The sequence below is a fragment of the Ictidomys tridecemlineatus genome, chromosome 2 (genome assembly GCF_052094955.1).
Source record: "Ictidomys tridecemlineatus isolate mIctTri1 chromosome 2, mIctTri1.hap1, whole genome shotgun sequence".
NCBI classification, from domain to species: Eukaryota; Metazoa; Chordata; class Mammalia; order Rodentia; family Sciuridae; genus Ictidomys; species Ictidomys tridecemlineatus.
In genome coordinates, this window is record NC_135478.1 from 137,432,001 (window position 1) to 137,457,131 (window position 25,131).

Here is a 25,131-nt window from a genome sequence, read left to right on the forward strand (position 1 = left end):
GCTCAGTAGTTTCTCTTCCCCTACACACACCTCATGCCCACTCCCTGCCTAACTGTGTCACTTCGATTCGTCTTTGTTATTTCTTTCTTTTCTTTTTCCTTCATTTGTCAATTCTACAATCAATGTGGTACTTTTTTTTTGGCGTGGGGTAGGGAGGGTTGATTGTACTTTTTGGATATTAATTTTATAAAACATCTCATTATCTATCAGCAAATTCACCCCTACCACCAAATTGCTTAATTTTTAAAAAAAATCTCCTGTTGTTCTCGTATATATATTTTTTTCAAATGTATTTTTAGCACTTTCAGAATTTCAAGAAATAATTCCTTTGAAATTTTTGGGAAACTTACATTAAAATGAGAAGTTAACTTAATGAGACTTAAGCTTTTCAGTGAGAATCTTGGGCATTATTATCCAGAAACATAATGGTATTTTTCCCCATTTATTTAGTTCTCTGTTTACATAGCTTATGAAGGGTTTTTGTTTTGTTTCATGAGGCCAGTGCATGCACGTGTGGAAGTTGTGAAGCCACCTTGCTTTTCCATGGATAATAGAGAACTTCAGTTCATTATTAATTTTCAGATCTATAAACTTTTTGCTGTTTACAAATTTTGATTACATCCCCTGACATTTAGGTTTATATGTGTGTTCTTATACTCAGAATACTTTGATTATTATTTAATTTTGTTGTTATCTGAGAATAATAATGAGAACCAATTTTTTAGTCCTTTTCTGTTTTTTTGTGATGTCTTGTTGCTGTGGAGTCAGGAATGGGAGATTTGTTTTATTCTCTGGATAATTCCCATTATTGTCAAATACTGAATCTTTCCATTGATGCCCTTCTTGTGCTAGCATGCCTTCTTTTTTTTTTTTTTCCCCCAGCTGTGCTCCCCAAGTGACCCTGGAGTGCTGGAGTGCTAGTGGGTGGCATGCTTTAACAGAGATTTGCTCAGTGACTATTCTACCTCCACATTCCCCCTTACCCTGAGAAGGGGCCAAAGAGAGGGTTGGGGACATTTAGGCATCCCAATATCTAACTGACTGACTACTACTTAGGCTTTTTCTGGAAACAAGTTAAATCATGGCCTTCACTGAGATATTATTTTTAGCATATTTTTCAGATGTTTTTTAAAATTTGGTGTGTATTTAATTTTCCCAAATACAGCTGTAATCACTTCTTCTCTTAACACTGTGTTAATCATTTAGGTGAGGATTGGTAAGGGAGAGGAATTTGATATTGGGCTCTGCCAGGTTTTTCTCCTGGTCATTCGGCTGACCCTTTCTTTTAACAGATGATTAGTGACTGCTGGTTGTGTCCACCCCTTTCTTATAATTACCTCCATGCTATCTGTGCTGTAGAACTTTATCCTTAGCCTTTTCCCTCATTTCTTGAATTTCAAACCTATCTTCTGACAAAATACTAAACCATTCATCATCCTTCTGCATTGGTTGGATGTAGTGGACTTTCTGACTCTTTCTCTGCATCATGGCACAAGAAGAAGTTGAATCACAGACAGATGACATACCCAGTTAAGGGGTCTCTTAACTAGATTCTTAACTAGGTCACAGGGTGGTATTTTAGTGATGGTGGTATTTTAGTGAATTACTAAAACTGTATATTCAGTAGTGATGATTTTTTCCCCCAGTACTGGGGATTGAACCCATTGCTATGCTAGGCAAGTACTCTTCCACTGTACTATACCCTCAACCCTGTAGCTATGATTTTTTAATTAGAACTTGAGAAGGGTGAGGTTGAGATGGGTTAGAGGATCTTTGAAAATGTATAGGATATATCTCATGGGAAGGAGGACTGAAGAGCTTCAGTAAAATCGCTGCTTCCCATTACCACTGTGGAAGTTGTGAAGCCACCTTGCTTTTCCATGGATAATAGAGAACTTCAGGTGTTTATAGCATGTTAAAGTGGCTGTACTCAGCTTATAAAGAGGGCCTCTAATTAAAAGCAAAATTTCTTTTGTGCCTCTTATGTCTATAGGAACCTAACTATTGAGAAAGATATACAAATACAAATAGAATGTGAATTTATTCTTTGACTTATTGTGTCCACCTGTGCTGTTGTGGAGTGAGGAAGGATTCAGAATACACTGAAGTGAACTGAAATTGCCTCTAATAGTAGGAATTCTAAAAAATTTTGGAATCTGTTATCAACTTTTAAGGGATCTACATGTATTTCAGGATTACATGCATTGAGTATATTGTATAATTATCTTAAAGAATTTAAATTGGATATATCAAGAAAAATATTTTTTATGTCCTTAATATAATGCATGATTACTAAAACTGTATATTCAGTAGTAGAAGTTTTTGACGAGTTGTATGTTGTACTAAAATTTTTCCGCAGATTCTTTTTTCAGTTACAGATTTTTTTTCCCCTTTAAAATAAAGGCTCTTGCTACTGTACTTTTTAAAGAAGCTTAATCCTAAAGCAAATTTCCCTTATTTCATAACATGAATTACTGCTTAAAAGTAATTGTCAAATTATTTATCTTGGGAAATACATAAGACTGCCCCTAATTTCTACAGTTTAATTTGTGACAATCTTATTTTCAGTGAAAAACTGTGAGATTTTGATTTCCTAATTTACAAAATAAATTAGTTCTTTAGCCATTACTTGAAGAACTTTCAGGGATACAAATCTTTTGATTAGATGTGCATTATTTTCCATGAACCTTGATATTTTGGTGCCATCTTGTGGTTTGGCTCTGTAGTCACAGGAACACTAAATCTGTTTTCAAACAATGTCCCAGACAGTGTAAGATGTGTGGGAAATGCTTTCCAAAATGGAAATCGTCTACTGTAAGTACATAAAAATAAAAATTAAAAATAAATCCATAGAGTGTTGGTTATTTGGTAACATTATGGACAAGAATGGTAAGTAAGGTCTCATATTATTCTCCATTTCTGAAAGTCTGTGTTTATGCTGTGTGCCCTAGTTGCTGCTCTTTGAACGGTCCTGGATGAACAGATGGAAGTCTTCGGTTCTGCATGAAGGGGAAGGGAACATACGGAGTGTGAAATGGAGAGGCCATCTGATCGCTTGGGCCAATAATATGGTAAGCACAGTCTCTACCTTCCTAAGCATCTTCCTTGTTTGGTGGCAGAAGAGTGGCCAAATCCATAGGACTGTGTCAAAGGGAGATGCCACTTGCTCCAGTGATCATTTGTAAAAGATAACAAATGGTAAGTGGTATCTTACCTGGGAAGTTAAAGAAATTAGATTGCTTTTGGCTTTTATAATATAGTAATTCCCAACATATTCTGGACTCTATTTTAGGATAAGAAACCTGAGGCATGAAGAGTAACCAAGAAAATGAAAAGCCATCTTAATAATTGAAGGGTTGCATTGGGAATGTGGTCTTGAAAATACTATTTGCCTATTGGCCGAGGGCAAGAAACACTTGATATGAAACAAGAACAGAATATTGCTGATTTCTATTTTACTCCCAATATAATCATAGGCAAAAATCTAGGGCTGCTTTTAAGAAAGGATCATAATATTTGGTGCTGCAAAATTTACTTGATATGAATTGGGTCCAGTACAAAGTTTTAAGAGTAGACTTTTTCTCATCTGGCATGTCTTTTGAAATTTTAAGTTATCTATGAGTAGTCAGTTCCATTCTGCTTAATGGTAGAAATCTCCTCAGAATCCACCTTGTTACTCAGGATTTTTTTTCTTTTGGGTCACAAGAAAGGGAAGCAAACCTATGTTCTCTTGGCTCACTTGTAGTGAGCTGCTTACTGAGGTTTGCGTTTGAGAACTTTGAAATGTCAAGTGTAGTTTTCTTTATATAGATGGTTTTTCAGAATTAAAATCTTTCCAAAAACCAAACCTCATTTTTTATTGGAATAATACACTTAGAAATGTTACTTGTCTGTCATTTTGAAAATGTAGTTGTTGGTATCTAAACATTTCCCCATTATTTTAGGTTAGAATCACCCATGCCACCCACTAGTAAAACAAAATTCCTTTGCCCAATAAGAAGGATGAAGGTATTTTTATAGGATTTGTGTGGAGAAGGAACATTTTCTTTTCTTTTTATGTGGGTGTGTGTGTTTTAATTTATTTATTTTATTCTAATTTGTTATACATGATAGCAGAATACATTTCAATTTATAGTACATATAAAAGCACAATTTTTCATGTCTCTGGTTGTACATAGAGCAGAGTCACACCATTTTTGTCTTCATACATGTACTTGAGATAATGATGTCCATCTTGTTCCACTGTCTTTCCTACCCCCGGGAACATTTTCTTTACATGGCTTCTAACTTTGCTCTGCAAACCCTGCCAATACTTTGCAGCACTGGTTATTGGTCGTATGCAGCTGGGCCTGTTCATAGATTTTCCTTCTCCCAAGTAGAGAATTCCTAATGCCATTTCCTTTTCTAGGGTGTGAAGATTTTTGACATTACCTCAAAACAAAGAATCACCAATGTGCCCCGAGATGATATAAGTCTTCGCCCAGATATGTATCCCTGCAGCCTCTGCTGGAAGGACAATGTGACACTGATTATTGGCTGGGGGACTTCTGTTAAGGTGATTTTGCTTGTCCTTATAATAAGTCTATAATGTTACAGATCCATTGAGGTGGTCTAAAGGAATATGAGTTCATAAATTGCCTCCTGAAACACAAATATTTTTGCCTGAATGTTATTGTGATGTGTTAACAATTTAAGACTGAACTTATTTCACGTGTATAGATTTTATGAGCTATCCTTTCTTTTCACTACCATGCAAAACAGTTTGTAAACTTTTCCTTTCTCAGGCTGGTGCTGCCTTATTTTATCTTTTTTAAAAATTTCCCACAACCCAGTTGGCTATAGCTGTTTATAGACCACTTGATTGGCATCTTCATTTGTGTTGGTGGTGGAAAGAGAAGGTTAAAACTACATCTTCCAACTTACTTGCTAATAATTTTGTGGAGTAGAAGCCTATACTTATTATCAGTAATAAGATTTGGGAATATTTTCTAGTGTATAATGATCTGATCCTATGAGGCTCAGTAAATGTAATTTAGTTGTTCTACAAAATGGAGCTCAAACGAATTCACATTTATTTCATGCCTAGTAGTGATTCTGTTACAGTAGATACTTCAAAGCCAAAAATTGTTTCCTTTTGAAAATATATTAAATAATTTAATCAAAATAACTAAAAATTAGCTAAAAATGCTATGAGGGAGTATCCCAACACTAATCTAATGGACGAGCTCAGTCTTTGGAGTCAGAGAGACATTGAGATTAATTCCATCTGCTTTCTTCTGTATGACTCTAAGCCTGCCATTTTCTGCAAAATGGCAGAAAAATAATTTCCAATTTACAAATTTTAGGAGAAAAAAATGAAGTAATAACTGTAAAGAGCTTGGCATAGAAACTGACTTACTGCAGTTTCTTAGCTGCTATTATTGTTAGTCCATAAAATTCTAGAGGAGTCATGAAAGAGACATAGCTATTTAAAATTTATTTTCCTCTGGAAATGTAAAGCATAAAAATTACTAACGCAATTATTATTATTATTACCAAACTCGGCACTGTTATACTTGAGATAAGGTCCTCCTGGCCCTTACATTGATAGGATTCAGGTTTTCTTTTTCTTCTTTTTAGATTGAACATCAAGTAATTGTTTTAATGTGTTTTGTAAACACAAACTGGTTCATATTCAGAATAGCAGGAAAGAAACTGCCTAGTAACCTAAGATTTAAAAACAAACAAACAAACAAACAAAAATTGTGGTTCTCTCTCCCTATCCCACATGTGTAGTTCCCAGTCCAGTAAACATACTCCTGGTATTTTAACCATTCCTTAAATGGACAGTATGACTTTTTCCTTTGTTTTATAGTTGTAATTTTCTTAAAAGGAAAGACCAGGAAATTTAGCCTACAGGGCCATGTTACAAGTTCACTGATTGTTTCTGTAAATGCTTTCTCTGTTAGGCTGAATAGTGGCCCCCAAAGAGAGAGGTCCTAATCCCTGAAACCTGTAAATGTTTGTTTACATGGCAAAAGATGCACTTCACTTAAGGATCATGAAATTGGGAGATTACCCTGAATTATGTATTTAGACCCTAAATGCAATCGTGTGTGTTTCAGTGGGAGGGAGAAACTACTGTTGATGAGGCAGGGCAGTGCTTCCACAGAGGTAGAAGTAGAGTGGTGATAAGGACACCGAAGCCAGCAGGACTTGGAGGAGGCCAAGAGCAATTTCTCCCCTGGAGCTTTCTGAGGAAATGTTTCCCTGCACCTGATTTCAGCCCAGTGAAGCTGATTTCAGATATCTAGCCTACAGAAGTATAAAAGAATATATTTCTGTTGTTTCAAACCACCGGGTCTCTAGCAATCATAGGAAAGAAATACATTTTCACTGTGCCTAAATTAAGATCCATAAAATTTACATCCAATACTTTAATTTCTTGGAGATTCTTTTTCTTTGGACTCATTCAGCTGTTCAGAATCTAGGTGAGTTCTGAAAGAAGAGAAGGTGAAGACTTGGTCTTTCTTCAGAGAACAATTAACATTTGCCTGGTGTGTACCAGGGTTTTATCCCCAGCACCACTATATAAATAAATAGTAAGATTTTCCCATTGAACATTTACCAAGTGCCTGAAATATTCCAAGCGATGTTCTAATGTTGCAGAAACATGAAAGACAAATGAATAAATTTCTTCCCTTGTAAAATTTATGCTCTAATGAGAGTAGATGAGCAAAATTAAACAAGCATGTTGTTGATAGTAAATTACCACAAGAGCATTTAAAAAGGGTAATGATGAAGGGATGGGGGTAGGTACTCTGTAATTTAGGTGGTCCCATGGTGGCCTCTCTAATAACTAACATGTCATTTGGTGAGAGATCTGGGAAGGGGTAGCCCTGTGGGGGTACTGGGTTGGAGGTGGGGAAATCCTTGAGGTAAGGGAATGATTGGGCTGTTTTGAGGCACAGCAGGAAAATTGTTGTCAGAGTAGAGCAGGTGTGGAGGAGAGGGTAGAGGATGAAGATAGTAGAGAGAAATATGTGGGGATTGAAGGTGGAGGAGCAGATCATGTTGTAGTTCATGGGCCTTGGGAAGTCTTTGGACTTTGAGTGAGGAGGGAAGCCAGTACAGAGTTTTGAGTGAGGAGGGAAGCCAGTACAGAGTTTTGAGCAATGATATTAGTTAAATGACCTTACTTGTATTTTAGAAGGACCACTAGTTGCCGTGTAGAGCTAAAAGCAGAGGGACACTGAAAGAGAGAGACTAGGCAGGAGGCTACTGCAGCATCACTCAGAAAAATGTTTTCTCAGATCAACAAAATGGAGCTAGTGAGAAAGATGGGCTTTTGGACATATTTTGAGAGTAGACCCTATAGTATTTGTTAATAATTAGATATGGGGTATAATTTAAAGAGAAAAAAGTTAGTGGTCACCTAAGAAAATAAAAGATGAAGTTTCTAACCTTTACCGAGATGAAAAACACTGCTGATCAGGCATGTTTCAATGGAAAAAGGCAGAAGTTTTTTGGAATGAGCACTTTGAGATGCCTGTTACCCACTCATGCAGAGAAGTGGAGGAGACAGTTGGATAAAGATTAGTATTCCTGGGTGAGAGTCCACCTATCAATGCAGAGTACTCTTAAAATTATTGATCTTCTCTATGTAGGGCATGAACTTAGGGTAGAATTTTTTTATATAAATTTTTTTAGTTGTAGAAGGGAACATAATATTTTTTTTCATTAATATATTTTTTAGATGGTGCTGAGGATTAAACCAGTGCTTCACACATGCTAGGCAAGCACTCTGCCACTGAACTACAGCCCCAGCCCTTAGGGTAGCATTTACCTACAGAACCCCAATACTTGCTGCTTTCTACCTATGAAATAGGTGCTGGAATAAAATCTCATACTACAGAACTGATAAGAGATGGGAGTAGAGCAATGGCCCACCCACCAATTGTGTCATATATCCTGTCTGCAGAGAGATTGTGGCATGGCCAGAGGGATACATTCAGGCCTTCCTGTTAGTTCCAACCGTAGCCAGATGGTCTTGGATCACCCTCATAGTGTCAGGGTTCTTGTCTCTAGACATGGTAATGTTGCTTTTCCCCATTGACTTCCTGGGTTTGGTCAACATCCCTCAAATCTTTCCACTTCTCATCTTTCTAGGAAGTCCTCATGGCTTTGATTTTATACCTTCCCTTAATTCTGTGTTAAACGGTGCAGGTAGAATAATCTGTCCAGAATACAGAGCAGATAATTTCACTCTCTTCTGACTGACCTTTAACATGGTTTCCAAGTTTTTGTATGATCCAAGCTCTGTATTTCTCTCCAGCCTCAACTCTCCCTTTGCTTGTCCTGTCTGATTGATTTCCTAGCTGATGGCTCCAGGTTATGACATTGTTTTGTAAATTTGTCCTATCTTTCCTGCTTCACCTCCATGTCACAAATTCCAGGAAGTGTTCCTGCCCTGCCAATGCATGCTTCTGCTTTCCCATCATACTTTGGCAAAATTACCTTACTTCTGTGTCTTCACCACTGCTCGGTAATCTCAAGAAAATAACCCTAATTTAGCACTGGTGCCTAGTCGTTGCTCAAAAAGTACTAATATTACTATTATATTTGCCTTATTATTGTGAACCATCTGAGACACTTCCGTATGTACTTTTTTCAGCACATTAAAATAGTTATTTGGCATTGTGGAGTGTGCCTGTTAGATCTTTTAGTAGTTTTCTTAGTGAGTGTGGAAAAAAGCTCAGAAGTCTACCAAAAAGAGAAGGAATTGGGGAAAATTGGGGAAGTTGTCAGAAAATTATAGGAAATGGACAGAAGACAGGTGTCAAAAAGCATTCAAGGGAAAAGAGAGCCAATGATTCCTAAATGGGGGCTTAGACTTCCAAAGCCATAGGTTTTTGTCGTATATGAGGGAAAGTGAGTTTTTGTAGGTACAGAGTTGCTGCAGTATTTCTGGATAGCAATTTAGACATGTTTATTAAACTAAACAGAAAAAAAAAAAACCTAAAGTATGTGTACTCATTAATCTGTTGGTTCAGCATCTAGGAATTTATTTCCTAAGGAAACATATATGTTCAAGTATGTTGATTGCACTTTTGCTTATAACGATAGATATAAAATCTAATGGCCAAAAAGGAGATCGACCACATAAATTATAGTACATTCTTAAAATAAAATGCTATAAATCACATTAAAGAATTGTGTTGTGGAAGAATACTTAAATAATACATTAAATTATTTGTAGTAAATGGCTAAGTTAGTAAAAGTAGCTTCCCTAAAAAATAAGTTTGTTAATGATGATATTTGGGGGCTGGGATAAGAAATAATGCTTGTTTTCCTCTTTGAGTTTTTCTCTAATTTAGAATATTCCTTAGTGTAGCTCTACTTTAGGGGAGTAGCTATAAAAGATCACTATCTGAAAGATTTAGGATTAGTACTTGACTTCAGGTTCAGTCTTAACTGAATGGCAGAACTTATATAAATTTTTCTTGTTTCTTATTATAAATTTGAATATATTCACTTCAGAAAGCAAAACAAGTATAAAAGGTCCATAGTCTTATCAACCTAAAACAGATATCATCAACATTCATATGTGTTATCTGTTGTATTCGAGAGAGATAAAGATTGAGATATACTGTAATTTTACACATATATGAGATTTTGTTTACCCACAAACACACACACATACATATAAACTATATAGATATGATTTAATATGAATTTTGGCAAACTTTCTATAAATACCTGGTAGTAAAAGTTGAGATTTCATGCCACACTGTTGCTGCTGCTCCTTCCTTTCTTTTTTCCTTCCCTTTCTCCCCAACATCTCCTTCCCCATCTTTGTTGCTCCCTTTATAAACTGTGAAAACCTATCTTACAGGCCATAACAAAACAGGCTTGGGACTTGGGCATGATTACCAATCCCTGAAATAGATTATGTAGTAACTGATTATAATGTACTTGAGATAAGAAGAGTATGTGCCACTTTTGCCAAGTATTATTTAACAACAGTGAAGTGAGTTACAAATGTTATCAGAAATACAAGATATAATGTGAATATTGGTCAGATTAACCATGGAGCATTTTACTCCTGACATGACTTTATTTGGTATGGTCATAGGCCACTTAGCAACAGGGATGCATTCTGAGAGATGCATCACAGGCAGTTTCATCATTGTGTGAACATAATAGAGTACTGAACAGGCTAGGATGGCCATAATACCACTAGGCAATATAATATTATGGGACCACCATGGTATATGTATTGCTTTAGACCAAAATGTCATTATGTAGTACATGACTGTAGTTTTTAAGTAGACTTTCAGAGGATGCATCATTAGAAAAATATTAGAACTATTTTAAAGGGCTAGGATTGTAGCTCAGAGATAGAGTGCTTGCCTAGTGTGTGTGAGGCACTGGGTTTGAGTCTCAGCACCACATATAAATAAATAAAATAAAGGGGAAAAAAACTATCTTAAAGTTTTCTCTCTTTCTTTGCCCTTGAATCAGACTTTATTAAAGAATAATGTTGGAGAATATAAGTAATGGTTGCTATATGTCATTCAAATTAATTTTTCTTATTTAAGTCATAAGATAGATTGCGCTTCATCTTCAGGGATACATGGTTAATTTAACACAAGTATATATTGAATAAAATATTGTGAAGAATTTTCCATCAAATGAATAGAATTCATAGTGAGGTTGTTTTTTTCCCCCTCTCCCCAGATATGCTCAGTGAAGGAACGGCATGCCAGTGAAATGAGGGATTTGCCAAGTCGATATGTTGAAATAGGTAAGGTTCACTCAGCGTCTGCTATGAGTGTGAACGTTAAAGAATGTCTGTTTTATTAAGTGGAAATCTAAAGCCATGTTTCTCATCAGGACACATTTCTGGGTGATTTGATGAAATATATCAGAAGCTTCTAGGTTTTGCAACTTTACTATGGAAACCCTTTTTTAAGAAACTATTCTTTTTTTCACACAATAATTTTGTAAATTGCCTTTGAAGTCAAAGAACCATGGCTTTGGGTTCTGGTTTTGTTGCATACCACCTGGACTTGAGACAATTATCTGCCTTCTTCAGTATTTTTGTCTGTAAAATTTGGAAGAGAATCTTTCTCAGGAGTTAGTTGCAAGAAGTACAAGAATTAATTCATTCATTTCCCTAGTACGGTACTGATACCTCATCCTGCCAATTTGAACCTTCTAAATACTTGATTTTATCATCATTGGTCCAGCTTAGACTGCCATAGTCTGGACTGCCATTTACCTGTACTTCTGCAGCAGCCTCTTAACTCCTTCCACTATGAATGACTCTAACTTATTCCACTGCACTCAGAACTTGGATTGGATCACATCATCATCCTTCAATTCCTTCCTGTTCCTCTTAGAATAAAGAGAAACTTGTCATTAGTACCTGACTGTCACCTCGTTGCAAGACTACAGGGGTCTGTGGTGGCTGTGTCTGCCTCTCCAGCTGTAGACATTCTCCTGAGTCTTTATGCTGTTGTCAAACTGACTTTTTTCTACCTACCTCCTCTTCCATCTAGAATGTTCTTCTTGCTTCTTTTTACCTTATTACCAAATTATTCCTCAGCTCACGTGTTGTAGAGAAAGTTCACTAGATCTTCCTAATGAAACCAAGTCCTCCTTTGGGAGCATGTATAACACTGGCTACCGTCCTTTGCCTTATAGATGTAGTGATCACTTGATAAATTTAATGCATTTCTGTGTCTTCCACCAGACTATCGCCACATTCATTATAAGCATACACTGGTCTGCATTTGCTCTCTTTATATCAAGGGCCTGGAACAGTGCTTGGCACATAGTAGGATGAAATGAATCCGTGACTCTGGGAAACAACTCTTGAAGAAAAGTGTGCTAAGGATGATCTGCCATTATTTTTATTTTTATAATTCTTAGGAGAAAAAAGTTTTGCCATATTATAAGTCAACTATAAAATTAATTTGCCCATTTGGATGGTGGATGGAGAATATAAATTTGATGGGTCATTATAACAAGGCAAAACTGTCATAAATCATTTACTCCACATTACCCACATGACAAATGTGAGTAGGATTTACTTCTGGGCTGTTTTGTACTTGAAGTCAGAAGTTGGTGGTAGAGTTTTAATCATTTTTTTTTTTTTAATCTTAGAGAATACATAGTTTAGGTTGCTAAGAGTATGGGTAAATAGGTGTCTACAGAACATAACAGTACTGAGAAAAGTTGAGAAACAAGATAATAGAGAAGACAGGTAACTAGAAGATAAAGGCAATTGTTTCAGTATCTCTTACTCTTCTTTCCTGTCGGGGGGAAAAAACAACAACAGAACTCTGAAAATCTCAGTGCACAGTGTCCTTAGAGATAATATTTGAATATTTTAAATAGAGACAAGTATTAAAATAACAAATCTGAGAATTTTTAAGAATGTAAAAATTTCCAGGAAAGTATAAAAATGTAGCGATTGTCATCTGCTCTCCTTAGTTGATATTTATCGCTCTCATTCTAGGTAGAGATGTCGTACTGTGTACATTACCTGTATTCATTCATTCTCACCACAACCCTTTGAAGTTACTCAGTTTGCTTCTCATTCTGTAGATTGGGAAATTGACCTTCAGAGATGTAAATACCTTGTTTAAGATCTTAAACCTGTGGTAATAAAATGGATAGAATCCAACTCTGCAGAACCACCAGAAGGCTTCCAGGTAGACAAGGCAGTGTGGTGAAGTATATGATCTTGGTAGGATTCCTTAACCTCCCTGAGCCATACTTTCCCACTGTGATAGGCAGATGATAACACCTACCTCTCAGGGTAGTTGTGAGAATTAAGACATAACACAAGTAATGTGCCTTGCATGGTGCTTGGCAATAGTAAATACTCACTAAATCATGCATGTTATTATCACTTGCACATGTCCATCCAAACATGTGACTGCTAAATTTCCTCTGTGGTGGCTTTATTAATCCAGAGCCCTGGAATCACATTACTGAAGGGTAGTGGATCTGTACTGTAATTTATGTGAAATAGTCTGTGTGGGTACTAACAGTATCACATTACTGACATTTCACTATTATGGTTAGTGGTTAAGTACCATTTTTCCCCCTCATGAGAGCATACCCTTAAGAATGTAAACCATTTCCACAGCAGGAATCAAAGTGGTGTGGATAAGAGTCCTTGAGTAGGATAAAGGAAAGGAGAAATATTAGGAGGTCAGGATTACAATGTACTTTAGCCCTGAACAGTGTGAGCCACTGTTCTTTAATAAATGAGGTGAAGTGGCACTATCTGTGGCTACACATTTCTTAGAAGCCAGATGTTTCTAACTCTTCCTTACAAGTTAGAATCAGAAAAACAACATGAAAGTTATTTCTGCCAACAGGATATTGATATACTCTTGTAAATGAAAAATAATCATGATAAAGAGTCGGCCAGTCACCATGAAGACAGTCTCTGTTCATAGAGATTTTGGATGTTATTTTTTGTTTCAGAATGTATTGCTAAAATTACAGTGTGGTCCATGCCTATTGTTTTTAATCTCACTTGACTCTCTTTATTCCCACAAGACTCCCTAACCCCCTGATACTTTTCACCAAAGTTTCCCATGGTCTTTGTGGAATGGGAATTGGAGAGCTGATACATTTTTAGTTAATGAAGCCAGTGTTTGCCATTTTCTGGAAGTTGCTGCCAAGGACTGAGAATTTTCATGCAAGGAATTAATTATTGACTTTCTAGTCTTTATTTCATATAGAATCTTGTTTAAAAAAATAACTGAGATAAACCAACTACACAGGACTCTATAGAATGACAGAGAAACTGTGAGGAACAAAAAGGTGATAAAAGAAGGTATCATCTCTTGATGTTAATTAAGTAGGGTCAGTACCTTTAATTGGTCATATACTATGATCTTAACAGTTCAGTACATCACACTGTTTTCTGCCTCTCAATTTATTGGGAAGGTGATGATCTGGATGATGAAGATCTGTTTGCTTGATGCAGGAGAGCTGTGAGATCATTCTTTCATACATCTATGTATTTCTCTTTCATCTATCTGTTATCATTTTGACTTTGACATACAACACAGCTGTGATAGTTTTCTTGTACACATATGTGACATTGTTTTCCCATAATTGCTACTAAGTCTCAGTAGCAATTATGACAGTCACTGGTATCATCCAAGGTTTTTTGTTTGTTTTTTTTTTAAGATGACATCCAATGTGTTTTTATTTAAGGAGCTAGCGACATGTGGTTTTGTGTTCTGCTGTAGTTCAGCTTAACTATTTAGTAGATGAAATAATCATATCAACTTAAGAGTTGTCATTTAATTGACAGTAGTGTGCTGAAGTTTGATTAGAAAATATAGAATGAAATTGTAAACTAAACTTGCTTTAAGTGGTTTGTGACCTGGGTACTGCTGGCTTCTGTCTGATTTGAATGTTTTGTTATTTTGCCCATTAGCCATACTCTTCAATTTTACTTTCTTGTACCAGGTCTTCTCGGTGACTTGCTGTCACGCATCGTAAAGTCGCTTTTACTTTAATATATTTGCTTCATAGCACAGCCCTGAAGCTGTTGAAATGTTGTAATTTCCAAATGTATTTTCATTGATCACTGGTCAGGTTGACAAAGCATCTAAACTTATTGAAAATAAGTTCTGTGAGCATTATTTCCAGTTGATTATGAAATACTACTGTCTGTTAACTAAGAGGTTAGAATTTTATGGTGACATGGCACTATCATAAAAAGCTTATTAGTGAATATAAAACAATGGAAGGAACCTGTTCCTATTTATAAATTGCTCAACATACTTCCTTTTTGTTTCTTTAAGAATCATAAATAACAAGATCTGTAGGATATCACATTATTTAACTCCAGTGAAGAATCCAAATCCTTCTGGGTCACATTTAGCTATTGGGCATTTGGGGATGAGCAAAGGAATAACAAGTGTTTAAAACCAGCAACACAAGTTATGTTCTGCAGCGATTTTACCCTCATAGTAGCATGATGGATTCAAGAAAAGGGCAGGTGGCACCCTGACAACATTGTGCTGAATCACCAGAGAGTTGTCAAGCCCTTAACTTCTATTTTTGGTAACCCCCAGTACACTTTTAATCTGAGTGTCTGTCTCAGTGTTTTTACTTATGTGTTGTAGTGTGACTTGTTTAAGACCTAAACTTACTGCTTCTGCTGCTGTCTATTTTAGAGACATATTAGTGAAGATACTTAACTTCTCTGAGCTTCAGCTGTTCTAAAATAAAGATGTTGTTATGGTGAAAAGAGATATTGAATGTAAAACACTTAGCATACTGCCTCTCAGCATAGTCATATTTATTAAATGGAAGCATTAAATTAATGTTGTTATTATTTAGTTACTCAGTGAGAAAGAAGAAGAGTGATTTCCTTTAGAAATCAGAAGACTCAATTATTGTGTGTCAAAAAACTAACTGCAAGAAAATTTTGGGAAAAATATAAGGGTTTACTGAATTATTGAGAACAGATCAATATATTTCATAATTGCATTTCTCAGTAAAATATATGAATCTATAGATGACAGAAATACAGTAATAATTAAGAACATTGCTTTAAAATCATGTTTTTTAGGTCATATACACAGATAGTAAAATCACCTAGTTCTGAATTATTTGGAGAAAGATCTTATTATTTAAGTAAAATTTTTTTTTGTGTGTGTGTGTGTCTGTGTGTGTGTTTAAGTGAGATGAAGAGGTTGTTTTTCTTATGTTATATAGACTGTTCTTATAGTCATGATTATTGCCACTATTTCCATCCTCATACATACTTCTCTCCAACCTAAATTTTTCTGCTTTTTACTGTTTCTTGTTTTATATCTATTTCCATTTTTTTTTGATACGGCAGGCAGTACCTTAATTATTTTTTAAAATAATAGATGCACAAGCTCCCTTAAGTCAGGGTCAAGGTCTTAGTCTCTGGGTATTTCTAGAAGAGAGTCTTATGCACAGCTAGTACTTGGTCAAGTTGTTGATAACCCTCAGAGATCTCAGACCCATGGCACAAGAAAGTTTTTTCTTATTAATTCTTATTTCAATCACATGGTGCTCATTCTGAAACTGATAGTATGTGCCATTGATGGCCCAACTTTGCTTACGTGTTATGGCTCTAACCCTAACCCCATTTCCCTGGGTAATATAAAGTTGATATAAAACACTGATCTTGGGAAGATGATACAGTGTCAGCGTTATTTTTCAATCTGCCTGAGTAGTCCTCACATAAAAATGGAACAAGTAGATCGCAAAACAACACACAGACCACATTTACAAGGTAGTCCTGAGAACCCCAAGACACAAATAGATATGGAAAAAACACTAGTGGTAGCCCGGTGCCCTGCTATGGTCATAGCCTCTGTGTGACACAGAGTAGAGAGGAATAGGGGTTCTCTGGCAGACTGAGGCCAGGAGAACTTCAAAGTAGTCAGTCAGTGTTCATCAGAAAGGACAGTAGGCTACCCCAAGAGCATCAGCAGTGGGTGTGGGGATCACCCCTATGTGTGAAGGGCCAGATTCCAGCTTCCCTTATGTACTTCACAGTCAGTCAGTGTTCATCAGAAAGGACAGTAGGCTACCCCAAGAGCATCAGCAGTGGGTGTGGGGATCACCCCTATGTGTGAAGGGCCAGATTCCAGCTTCCCTTATGTACTTCACAGTTGAACAGCCAGGGTTTCCTGACAGATACAGGATATCTGAGGAGAACAGCAGGGAGGGAGCCTGTCAGTGCAAGACAGGGACATTAGAAACAAACAAAAGAACTAGGGGATCTCAGAAAGTGACCAGATTTTTATTTTTTTAAGCATCAAATTATCATAGCAGAAAAGGGAGCTCTACAAGGTTAGAAGATCTTTCTCAGTCCCTGTTTCCTAAGAGTTCAGTGACAATGACTTTACCTCATAATGAACACTAGGAAAATACTGAGATCAAATCCCTACTAAAGCTTAAGAAAAATAAGGAGATCAGTGGTGTCCTTCATAATGAATGCACATCTGAAAGACATAACCATAACACAGATTGCAACTGAATATAAAAGCAAATAGAACCAAAAAGTTATGCTGAGAGAGGGACAGAGAGGGAAAAGAAGGAATAAAAAAAAAAAAAGACAGTGTTTATCTGGTAAAGAACAATCTGTTCTTTACCAGATAAACACTTTTATCTGTCTGTTTATCTGACATCAAGATATATTCTAGTAAAATCACTGGACTTAAAGAAGAAAAAAATTGGGAGGCCTTCTAGACCTATAGTCACCAGTATGGTAGCCAGTAACCACTTGTGGTGAGACTTTGTAATGTTGCTCTGTAGTGGTGGCAGATTGATGTGTACCATGTACCAAATTCCAGATGTTTTAGCATGAAAATAAAAAAGTAAAAGACCTCATTAATGATTTTTTATGTTGTTACATATTGAAATAATAATTTGGGTATATTGCATTAAAGAAAATACATCATTAAAATTTCACCTCTTTCATGAAGGAACTTTGGTTTGTGTAGAGGGGAGTCAGGGAAGAGGTGGGGTCATGGGGATGGAAAAACAATAGAAAGAGACAGACATTATTACCCTATATAATGTATGATTACATTAGTAGAGTAACTCTGAACCATGTTCAGCCAGAGGAATGAGAAGTTGTGCTCCATTTGTGTAGTATATGTCAAAACGCATTCTACTGTAAAATAAATTAATTAAAAATTTTTTAGCTCTTTCAAAGCTTTTGCTCCTTATTGTGGCTCATAGAAAATTTTACAAATTAGATATGCAACTGTGCTTTTGACTTGCATTGTATATCTGTTGGGCAGCAATGATCAAGAATTGCAGCCTCCCTTCTGTATCAGTCCTACCAGCAAAATTGCATTCATTATCCTTACTGTGGATCTAGAAAACTTTGCTGAATAGAATTTTCATGTGAACAGCCCTTTTGAAACTCACCCTCTCTTAATCTACTTTGGATCTCTATGTAAAAGTCTTGTATTACTTCTTCTATCATGTCTAGGAATGCTTTATCCTCCTGAATAAACCATAGTGCAGAAGCTCTTTCATCTCCATCAGGATAAGGAAGGCTTTTGCTGCCTTAATGCCCACCATTGCTGATGTTCATCAGCACACTGTTGGGTGAACACAGCATATTCCCTGCCTTGGCCTGGAATCATTCCCTCACTTTCTTGGTCTCCTTGATCTGAAGGATAGCTTCTGTTTTGTGGTTTTCTCTGGGAACTTCATTTTTCTTTCTTCCTCCTCTTTTGCTTTCTTTCAGTTTTGTGTTTTGCAAACAAATCAGAATTTGTTTTCATTTTTTTTGTGATTTATCTTCTCCAGATAATCTACTTAAAGATGAGTTTCTAGAGCATTAAACCTGTCAGCCATCTGTATTCAAATTGGGTTTATTTTAGGGGGAAAAGATTTTTTATTAAAAGTATTAAACTCATTGTTACATGAAATGTAGTAGGATTTCAGGAGAAACAAGTAATTTGAAATTTCCATTGGCCCACTTTGAAATATAAAGCCCATAATTATTTGGGGATATTTTACAAAATAAGTTCATAAACTTTTCCATATCTTTAGAAGATTAATATTATCATTCAGTATTTCATTCTCTAAAAATTGGGAAAACTATTCCTTATATTTCTATATTCATTCTGATACAACTGTGTCCAGGCAGCCCTTCTTGGATTCAGTGTTAATATGAAAAATAAATTCTATCATGTTAGATCTAAAAACATTCATGTTCATTGAATTAGTTATGAAAAAGCAAGACCCCAGCATCCTTTCTGTAATGTTTTGTTTTAAGCAGAATTGCTACAGATATTTTCATAAACCAGCAACTCAAATTAGGAATGAGTTTTTTTTTAACATGATATTATTACTAGTGGGTATTAATGGAGAGGAATTGCTGAGTGATAAAGTGGGAGAGTACTCGCAACTAAGAGAAATAGCCATTTAGAACTCTTATTTTGTGAATAATAGTATTTCAGTAACAATTTTTTCTTTAAGAAGATGATTTTGATACTAATAAGTTATTTTAACAGAATGTTTTAGTTTCAGTTTTATTTGTATATGGATAACTTGCCCAGTGTCTCTGGAAATCTCATCAGTATTTTTGTGTACCATATCTTTTCTTTTTTTTTTTAAACTTTTAATATTTATTTTTTAGTTCTCGGCAGACACAACATCTTTGTTGGTATGTGGTGCTGAGGATCGAACCCGGGCCACACGCATGCCAGGCAAGCGTGCTATACCACTTGAGCCACATCCCCAGCCCCCATATCTTTTCTTTATAAGTAACTTTGTGTTAGTTTGTAATTTGCCCCTTCATGTAGTCTCTGTCTAAATTATTATTAATTCTCAATTACTAAAGTCTGATAAATTAAGTACTTAACAAATACACATTTATTACAATATCCAGAATTGAGACTGTGTGTCTTTATAATCTTTCCTCATTTTCTTTAAGCACCCATTGGAGTTTCTGTCATGTTCTTAATTAGAGAACTGGAAATTTTCTCTCTTATTCATGTAAGCTATTATACACAGACTATTGTACGCAGATCGTAAGGAGGAGGAGGAAGGCTTTGGATAAGATCATTTTCTAGCTTCTCTGTTCTGTATTTTAAAGCTCATTCATAAAAACTCAGACATCTATTTATATTTGGTTACCTTTAGGATAAACTCTGACATTGCCCATTAGTGAGGCTAGGCAGCCTATTTGGCATCTCAGATGAGGAAAATACCTCATTCACGCACTGCTTCTTTTGTGTTTAAGGGGATGTTTTTTGGGAGGGTGTCTCTGGCAAATGAGCACAGAAAAGCCTCCCTGTGATGTCATCAGTACGGCTTCTGTGGCTTGAATTTGTTCTTTACCAGAGTTGCTGATAAAGGTATGCATAGCATTTCAAACATGAAATGTGATTTAGTGGAACAACTCAGGTCCATTTTTTGCCAACGTGGAGTGTTCGCTACCAAAAACTCTTGTCAGTTGTCCATATAGCTTAAGAGAAGGTGAAACTGCCACGTTTTCAATCACAGTGTCCTGTATGGCCCCATACTGTTCAGTACTGTCTGTACATTTCAACTCACACCTCTCTGTTTCCCACCTGTATGCACAGTAGGATGAGAGTCTCTAGATTGTCCAGCCTGAGTACACTGGAAGTATTTGTCTCTGCCCTATGGTTGAGGTGGAGGTGGCTGTCTCACACGCTCTTAACAGCTGAATAAGGAGAAACTGTAAAGACTGGCAAAAGGACAAGAGGAAGAAGAAAAATTCAGTAGCCCCTGTTCTTTCTGTATTTTGGATTTTATTTCTGCTCTCATTTTTTTATCTTATAGAAAGGGAAATTTATATCCACAGAAGTTAAAATGACTTGTCCAAGTTCAATTTAGTGGAAGTTATAGCCCAGATTTCCCAATTCAGCATTCAATATTGTTTCCAGCATGATGCACTGAGTTCCCTTACTTGGGAAAAGAGAGTAATTTCATGACAGACATTTGCTAGATCTGCAGCTAATACCCACAACTGTGAAGAAGATCCGAATCGAGAAACTCTTTGAAAATGAGATGCGCCTGCATGAGAGTTTATTCCCAAATGAATCCTTAAGTGATTCATTTAATGATTCCTGGAAGATTCTTCCAGTCCCACTGCTCTGTCAGCTCTTACCCTTTAAGAAGCCACCTCAAAACTTCACTTGTTAAAACAACAATCATTTGTATTTTATACAGCAAGCATTTATCATTAGAATCATATTTTGATAATGTTTGTACTCTGTCCATGGAACTCTCTTCAAATCTTTGGGATCCAAAGTTATTAAATTCACATACTTCTTAAACAAAGTAATATTTTTTCTAAATTTTAAGTAGTCCATTTTCAGGAAGGAAAAAGAAGCTTATTATTTTTCTTTCACCTCTATTTCGCTTGAAAAATAATAATGTTTGATCATAATGCAGTCTGTATTTGCATGCTTTAACTTGAAGTTCTTTTAATAATGCCAAAAAAAGAGTGTTTTATAATCACAAACAGCAGCCCTTGTGATGTTTGTACCTCTGTAATGCCCCAGTTGTCAAAAACTTAAAATTAGGCATATGAAAAAATTAGTGTTGTTATTAATAATAGTTTACATTGAGTTTTATGGGCTTCATATTGTCTTCAAGTGATTTAACTATGTCATTTTTAAACTGCCTGGGCACATATTACTCTTGACATTTATGGTGCTATTATTCTTGGGTACATTTTTTTAAATTTTTTTTTCTGTTGTAGTTGGACACATTATCTTTATTCATTTATTATTATTTTTATGTGGTGCTGAGGATCGAACTCTGCACCTCGCACGTGCTAGGCTAGTGCTCTACTGCTGAGCCACAACCTCAGCTCCTTGGGTGCATTTTTGTTGCTGATAGAAATTTCAAGTTTAAGTTCTTACATAGCCATCTAGTACTGATTATTGTGAAGCATTTTCAGTGCTCAGAGTTGAAAGTATGTTTAATTATGCCCCTTCATGTTAGCTTTTTTAAAAAATTGGCACATAGTATTATACATATTTATGGAGCACACTGTGATAATTTGCTACTTGTATACAATGTGTAATGAACAAATTAAGGTAATTAGCATTTGCATCACCTTAAACATTTATCATTTCTTTTTAAAATGAATCTGGCTGGTAATTGATATGTCATTGTGTGTTGATTTTTCCTCCTTTTAATGGTGAATCTTTTGTTCACAGTGTCTCAGTTTGAAACTGAATTCCACATCAGTGGACTCGCCCCTCTCTGTGATCAGCTTGTTGTACTTTCCTACGTAAAAGAGGTTTCAGAAAAAACGGTAATTATTTTTTCCACAATTTCAAAGGGATGTGGGGGTTCATTTTTAGCATTATACCCGGATCAGGTTGCCTGTCAGAGGAGTCTTCTATAAGCTGAGTAGAATTTTCTTGATCTATAAGACTAGCAGAGACTATGCTGTAGACCCTAATATATTTACCTGAAGAAGGTCCATTCATTGCCTGCCTTTGTTCTTTTTTTCTGAGCAAAGAAAAGTCATTTTCCCCTTCTTTTTCATCAGTCTCTTGGTATTTTAGTCGAAAGGAATGAAGTACCCCTCTTGCGGAAAGGCGAAGAAACTAAGCTGACACTGTGCATTAGCAGAAATGACAGCAATGAAGTTGATCGGCTGCAACAACAGGGGTCCCTGTGGTCAGAGGGAGTTATGGAAAGGGCAGTTCATTATTTCCTGTGGTCCAGACATATTTGTTTACTTCCCAGTGGCCTGGTGAATCCGAGTAGTTTGAGTGTTGTAACTTTGAGTTACCAATTATGGATTGTTGTAACTTTCAGTTACCAATGCAAATGATAGTATAGTGAAATGTGTGGCTAATAGAAAGCAGTAGGTAGTCTAAATTTCATTGTAATGATGTTAGAATGAAGCTTACATCTGGGATCCAGTGGAAGGGCCGGCACACCCAGTTATCCCTTTGAAGCCTAGGCCAGCACCATTCCCAGCTTGTTGTTATTGTTAGAGTCTAGGGGTCCTACCTAGAAGGGGATGGGAAGGCTTCAAGGCACAAACAAGGAGAGTTTATTGTAAAGGATTTTCTTTTGGATGCTGTATATAAAAGAAATTGCAATTGATTCTCTACCCCTTTAGAGTAAGTAGGCAAGTGGACCCTCCTTGTTTGTGTCCTCCTCCTTTTCTTCTTAAATGGCAAGGAATAAAATGGGGGAGGAAAAACCCTGGGAGCCCTTGTTTTGAAGTGGTAACTGCACTTGAGCTTTTCTCTGAGCGAGCACTTGCATTAGGAAGCCATCACTATAGTAACTGAAGCTCTGGGTGCCCATGTTGCTAGGCAATGGAATGCTGTAGACTTAAGTGAGCACTCAGACCTTCTAAAATCAATAGGGGTGGCTTCTAGCCCTATTGCAGGACATCAGTTTATTATTATTTTATTTATTTATTTTTTGAAAATAAAGAAAAGCAGTCGCTCCTGAGGGAGTAAATTCAGTGCTTTTTGATGAGGAATGTGGGGAGGATTGAGATTGTGATTGAAAGAAATAAGGAAAGAAGCAGTAAAATGAAAAAGGAAGGCCTAATAAACAACTGACCAAAAGAAAGAATGAAAGAAAAGAAGCCTTTGTTAATAAAAGAGTATTGAAAATAAATAAATCCAAAGAAAGGCCAACCTTACAGAATAAATTAGAAAATGGAATTTATTTCCAAGGAAGAAGGAAGGGTCTTGGAGATGACTTAAAACATTTGTGTCAGTGTACACGGAGACTCACTTTATTGAACATCAAAGTGTGCCTTAAATCCTTAAATAAATTATTAAGGCAGAAAGAATAAAAGAGATCATCTTTAGGCCACCTTCTACCTCCCCCCAGCTTTTCTTTTTATCCATATTGAACAATGTTTAATTATATTTAATAAAATTTATTTTCAGTATTTTTCCCAAAACATTTCCCATGTGATGCCTTTGACATAGTTTGTTTTCACATAATTGCATTCAGTGGCACTTGCTCCTTAATATTGCCTTATTTTTATGCATATTAATCCTCCCCGTACGTATATGTGGTTTCTTTCTGTTATTAGTATGTTTGGTAGTCATATACTATCCTGTCTGATTGACATAACTTAATTTATTAAGTGGTTCCCTAACGTTTGGTTTTTCTTTCATTAGTTAGTAAAGTACAAATGTGATAAGTGTTGGCTAAACATTGGAGGTCAGAGATCAACAAAGCCAAATTCCTGACCTTGGCGAGCTAGATAAGCAGGCTGGTTAGCCAGAGAGCAAGAGATGTAAAATGATGTGAGTCACCTTACTGGTACTTTTCTTACACATAGAAAGGCACTTTTGGTATTGTCTGGTGAGGTGGTTTAATGTGGTTTTTTGTTGAAATATTTTTTCTACTTTGCTATTCTAATGTTCACATCTTTTATTATTTTTATAGAAGTCAATTTTTATGGTTTTTTTTAGTACTCTATGATTATACATAATAGCTGGATTCATTGTGACATATTTACACATACACATAACATGATTCAATCAGTCTTATTCCTCAGTACCTCCCTCCCTATTCCCTCCCTTCCTTGTTACTCCTAGCCCTTTTCCTCAACTGGTCTCTCTTTTATTATTATTTTTAAAAGAGTACATTTATGTGTGTGTGTGTGTGTGTGAGAGAGAGAGAGAGAGAGAGACTCTCATTGTGATATGTTAATTACATGGACTTAAAATAATTTGATCAATTTCATTCCTTAGTGCTCCCTCTGTCATTCCTTAGTACTTTCCTCCCTGTCAGTCCCCTTCCTCTGCTCTGTTAATCTCCCTTCTATTTTTGTGAAATCCCCTTTTTTATTTCATATTTTTCCTCTCCATATTACAAGAGAAAACATTCAACCCTTGACTTTTTGAGTCTGGTTCATATGACATTCAGTTTTTTAAATATGCAAATCTTTTCATTTTCTTTGATTTTTTTTCTGTTTCAAATTTATCTGATAAATTATGCTATGTGTTCATACTCACTCTTTTTGTTGATCTTGTGTAGTTGCTATTTTATTTTTGGAATGTTTTCAGTATATGAGATGGAAGGCTAATGTAATTACTTCCCAGTTTCTGAACAAGATTTGTCAAATTCAGGTTTACTATTTTATTTGGGAAACTTAGAGGGCCAGGTCTAGTTCTGGAGGGTATTTTGTTTTGGTTGTTTGTTTTTTTCCCATTTCATTTCTCTCATCTGTGTCTTCTCTGTACCGATTTCAAAGTGCTTCAGGTATTGTTGGTTTGTAAAATGAATTCAAGTGTATGTTTTGTACATAAAGTTCACAAAGCATGAACTTTAAATTAGAAAAAACTTGACTTCAAGTCTAAAGTTGGCTTTAAGTCCTGATTCTCCACATAACCCACTTTTATAATTGGCTTATATAACTTTAACCTTAACTTTTTTGATTCTCTGTTTTCTCCATCTATAAAATTAGAAATTATAATTCTTCACTTTCTAGGGCTCATTTAAGAACTTAGAGTAATATATGTATATTCACTTGCTAGATTTATTGAACTGCCACAGGTCCTCAGCAAATATTCTCTCATCATTCCCTTTTTGTCCTAATCTTGTGATTCATCATCCAAAACTGAAGTCACCAGCTGT

At 35.9% G+C, this 25,131-nt stretch overlaps 1 protein-coding gene across 2 annotated transcripts in view; it reads left to right on the plus strand.

Annotated features, from left to right (window-relative positions):
• The window catches only part of Vps41 (VPS41 subunit of HOPS complex), a 157,379-nt gene that overhangs the window by 91,800 nt on the left and 40,448 nt on the right, over positions 1-25,131 (plus strand). For both annotated transcript variants that reach the window (XM_005319206.5, XM_013355978.4), the window contains exons 8-11: positions 2,952-3,071; positions 4,409-4,555; positions 10,720-10,786; positions 21,720-21,817. In XM_005319206.5, the coding sequence (XP_005319263.1) occupies positions 2,952-3,071; positions 4,409-4,555; positions 10,720-10,786; positions 21,720-21,817 (432 nt within the window). The remainder of the gene's footprint in view (positions 1-2,951; positions 3,072-4,408; positions 4,556-10,719; positions 10,787-21,719; positions 21,818-25,131) is intronic.